Below are 3,979 nucleotides of genomic sequence, written 5' to 3' on the forward strand. Positions count from 1 at the left end.
AGGGCGGGCTGGGCGTGTAGCTGAATGACAGAAAACTCTCAAATGTGAGACTCTGGGTTTGATTCCCAGCACTGCAAACAAAACAAAACAAAAGGCATTCTCGTCTGCAATTAGAATACAGTTGTCAAAATCAGGAATTCTACCGGTGTGGTAATGCACACTTTCCAGGAGGCTGAGACAGGAGAACCACGTGTTTGAGGCCAGCCAGGGAAACTTTGTGAGACCCCATCTCAAAATAAAAAGGACTGGCAATGTAGCTTAGTGGCACAGCACCTCTGTGTTTAACCCACAGTACTGGGGGAAAAATCAGGAAATTTTACAACTCAGTTCAAATCTATTATTAACCCACAATCCATATTCTAAATTACTCCAACTTTATAGCAATTGCTTTATAGCAATTTTCTTGGACTAGGAGATTCTTTTTTAATAGACCAGGGCAAGGAGTTGAAAAATGTTAACAGTGGGCCTTGGCAGAGTGAAAGAATAGAGCAGTAGACAGTCCCAGAGCATCAGCAGAGTCCCCTCCTTTACACAGAAGCACATGCTGAGCCCCAGACTTGGATGAGGAATTTTATTTGGGAGGTGATCCAGGAAGCATGAGTGGGGAGAGTGAGGCAGGGCTGGGGGGAAGGCCAAGAATACTGTTCATGGAGTGGTGACCACTGTGGGCAATAGGGGCTCAATCCCATAGGGACCTCTGAGGAAGCTTGAACATGTATTATGATCGGCTCGATGGACAAGAGGCAGGTCTGGGCACTCATCCAGTGACTGCTGTTCCCCACGGCTAAGGGTTGCCCCCAGGGGCACTAAAGCACCTTCTTTGACTCCCAGAAACCCTTCAGCAAAGAAGCAGAGAGGTAGGGCTATGGGCAGGAAGCTGGCAGCCTGCTGGGAACCTGCTTCTGCAGCTGCAATTGAACTCAAGCTGGAGGGTTCAGTGGCGGGCAGAGGAAGTACCATCGCTGGCTGCTCACTAGTTCATAACAGTCATGTGATGGGGCCTACTACTATGCTCATTTCATCAATAAGGGCACAAAGGTGCAAAGAGGTTGTTAAACCACTTGCCCATGACCGTGTAATCAGCAAGTGCTAGAGCTATGATCAACTGGCATTCGAGTTCTGTAGTCCTGCTCTTAACCTTCCCTTACCTGCACACCTCCTCTGTCAAAGGAGCATTCCCTCCACATCCTTCCTACTTTCAAACTCCATTCCTCCACAACACCCAGGTGAATGTCTCCTCCTCTGCTGACCAAGGTTGCTCAGCTCAGTGGGAACCCTGCTGGCAGCTCCATCCTGGAGCTTATTAGGGCTCAAGATCATGTAGCCAGGTGGGAGGTAAGGCTGGAAGACATAACAGGGGCTGGATGGGTAGGATCCTATTAGTTTCTTTTTGCGGGGGGGGGGGGGCGGTGCGCCAGGGATTGAACCCAGGGGCACTTGACCACTGAGTCACATCCCCAGCCCTATTTTGTATTTTGTTTATAGACAGAGTCTCACTGAGTTGTTTAATGCCTCGCTGTTGCTGAGGCTGGCTTTCAACTTGTGATCCTCCTGTCTCAGCCTCCTGAACTACTGGGATTATAGGTATGCGCCACTGACCTGGCACCCCATTAGTTACAAGTCTTTATTTTAATTCTGAAATGGAGCCTGGACAGAGTCACCTTGATGGAAAAAAACTGAGGCTGAGAGATGAATAGATGACTAAGGTCCCATGGTGAAGACTATTCAGAGACAGAAGTAGAGGAGATGACACAGAGCAGTGCCACAGCTTTGTTGTCTGAGGCACTCTAGGTCCTCACTAGGACCCTGTATTTCTCCCCCTTGCCCCTATCAGGCCTTTATCCTCAGTGATCCTCCTCTTAGAAGTCTATAGCTACTTTCTGAAAAACTCCTAATTCTTCAAATTTCAAGCCATCTTTATAAATGTTTGGGTGCCTGGCTTCTCCATTGGGATTAGGGCAGTGACTGTCTTTTCTGCCTGGCCTCTCTTCAGTCAAGGTCTGGGTTCCTCTCTAAGATCCTCCTTTCCTCAATTGCATCTGCAAGAATTCATCCCTCTTCCACTTTCTTAACTGACTTGGATGCAAATACAGCTCAGGGTTGCAAAATATAGTACTCTAGGTAATGTTCAGGGAAGGTTCGTACGGGAACAGGAGAAGGGGTATGCCTGTGTTTTGTGGGTCCATCTCCCTGCCCCCTGTCCCAGGGCCTTGCTAACAAAAATCCCAGCTTCTAGCTGAGGTTGGACTCCTCAATCAGGTTTGAAGATGTGTAAGTTTCTAGATTTTGTGAAACACTGAAAAGAATATGAGATCCCCACTACTGCCTCAGCTCCACCTTTTCCTCTCCTGATTTATTACTTGATTTAAAAGGAGTCAACTGGAGTCTTTTTGAAGTGAAGCTAGGATGGGTCTCCTCCTTGGATTTACCCAAGAGAGAGAACAATGCCACTTCAACCAATTTGCCAGGCTAGAGGGCTTCAGAAGGGAAGAGACAGCTCCCTACATCCATTCTCTCCGAGAGAGCCAAATCCAGGTGTGGATGTGTGTGTCTTCAAAAATTCCCCATAAAATCCTTAAGAACAGGGAACTAAGCACATCCCCAATTTTATTCCTTTTGTGCAACAGTCCTGAGAGAGAAGGGGCACAAGAGTTAGAGTTGCCCCTTTAACAATCAAATAGGGATTCTTAAGCTGATCAGCTGGGGGTGAGACCCCACCCCTTCCTTGTGGTTCCAGTTTGACACAGTGTATGGGGGTGAGGTCAGTAAGCTTTTCAAAGGGAATTCTAGTCTTCTCACGGTTCATCAGAGTATCTTTCCAAAGTGCTTCTCAGCAAAAAGTCTGCTTTTCTCAGAGTTAAATACAGGAAAGGGCAGTCCCGTTGAGAGCCAGGGGTAGATGTGTTCTCAGAGGTGAAGGAAGAGAAGGGTCTCAGGCTCTTTGTCCATGACAGAGGGAGGGGGCGTCTGGGCTCCCCATGACTCTGGGTAAGTAGATCTCCGCAGAGCACTATTCAGCCTCCCAGGCCACCCCAAGGGGATGGGGGGACTGACCTGTCAACATGTATCGGGCAAGGTAGGACATTTCTCACCGTCCACCACAGGGCTCTCTACGCCCATGTCGCCAGGAGGGCTGTTTCCCAAATCTGGAGCTAGTTTCTCAAGACCTCTCATCTTCCATCAGATGGGTTCTCGAGCCCCTTCAAGGAGCCAGGCGGGCCCCTCTGCACCACTGAGAGAGCTCTTCTGCCTGTCATCGTCCATCGGGTCGGATCTCCGGTGCCCCGGTGTCGTCGAGAGGGCTCTTTGGACCATCATCATCGTCAGGCGGGGTCCCCAGGGCCGCCGCGCCGCCAGGCTTCTCCGTCGGGCCCCGCGGGCGCACAAAAGCACCCAAGGCCTTGGCGTGGTCGGAGCGCAGCAGCTGCAGCTGGCGCCGTCCGCGGCGGTACAGGTACTCGATGCGCAGCACGTCGGTGCGCGGTAGGCTGGCGTTCTGCCGGAACTCGGCCCGCACCCGCGCCTCGGCACCCGGCTTCCCGCGCCCAGCGCGCAGAAGCTCTCGGTAGAGGCTCAGAACTTGCCTCTGCAGCCGGCTGGGCCGGCTCATGATAGCAGCAGGGAGGCAGCAGCAGCAAAGGCCGGGTGGACAGCAGCCAAACAGCTGCCCAAGCCAAAGGGCAAGGAAACAGTCACTTCCGCAGCGCGCCCTTCAAAAACTCCGCCCCCCGCCTCCAGCTATCCGGCACCTCCACTCCCGATTGGCTGTCGTGGCAGTTACGTCACGGCGCCCCGGGGAAGGGGGCGGAGTCTTTGTAGCCCTGGCCCGCCCTAAGGGGAATTAGTGTCCTCTAGTGGACAGCCGTTCTATCGATCCAAGCACCTGGGACCTGGGGGAAGAGAGCTAGGTTCTCGGATTTTTAGGCTTTGGGTCAGAGAGTACCGGAGGTTCTGACCTAACCCCTTGGTCTTGGAAGAG

General features: G+C 51.8%; 1 protein-coding gene across 1 annotated transcript; it reads right to left on the minus strand.

Moving 5' to 3' along the window:
- Positions 1 to 2,590: 2,590 nt before the first annotated feature.
- Sdhaf1 (succinate dehydrogenase complex assembly factor 1) lies at positions 2,591 to 3,705 on the minus strand. The gene has a single exon (XM_046448127.2). It carries the CDS (start codon positions 3,608 to 3,610, stop codon positions 3,254 to 3,256), a length of 357 nt encoding a protein of 118 aa, XP_046304083.1. The 5' UTR covers positions 3,611 to 3,705; the 3' UTR covers positions 2,591 to 3,253.
- Positions 3,706 to 3,979: the final 274 nt, after the last annotated feature.

Source organism: Marmota monax, unplaced genomic scaffold, assembly GCF_021218885.2.
Source record: "Marmota monax isolate L192 unplaced genomic scaffold, Marmota_monax_Labrador192_F-V1.1 WCK01_AAM20220418_F8-fsc00101, whole genome shotgun sequence".
Lineage (NCBI taxonomy): Eukaryota > Metazoa > Chordata > Mammalia > Rodentia > Sciuridae > Marmota > Marmota monax.

Bases quoted from the DNA above. Each gene is read 5' to 3' on its own strand.
- Sdhaf1 (XM_046448127.2), bottom strand. From the start codon at position 3,610: ATGAGCCGGCCCAGCCGGCTGCAGAGGCAAGTTCTGAGCCTCTACCGA.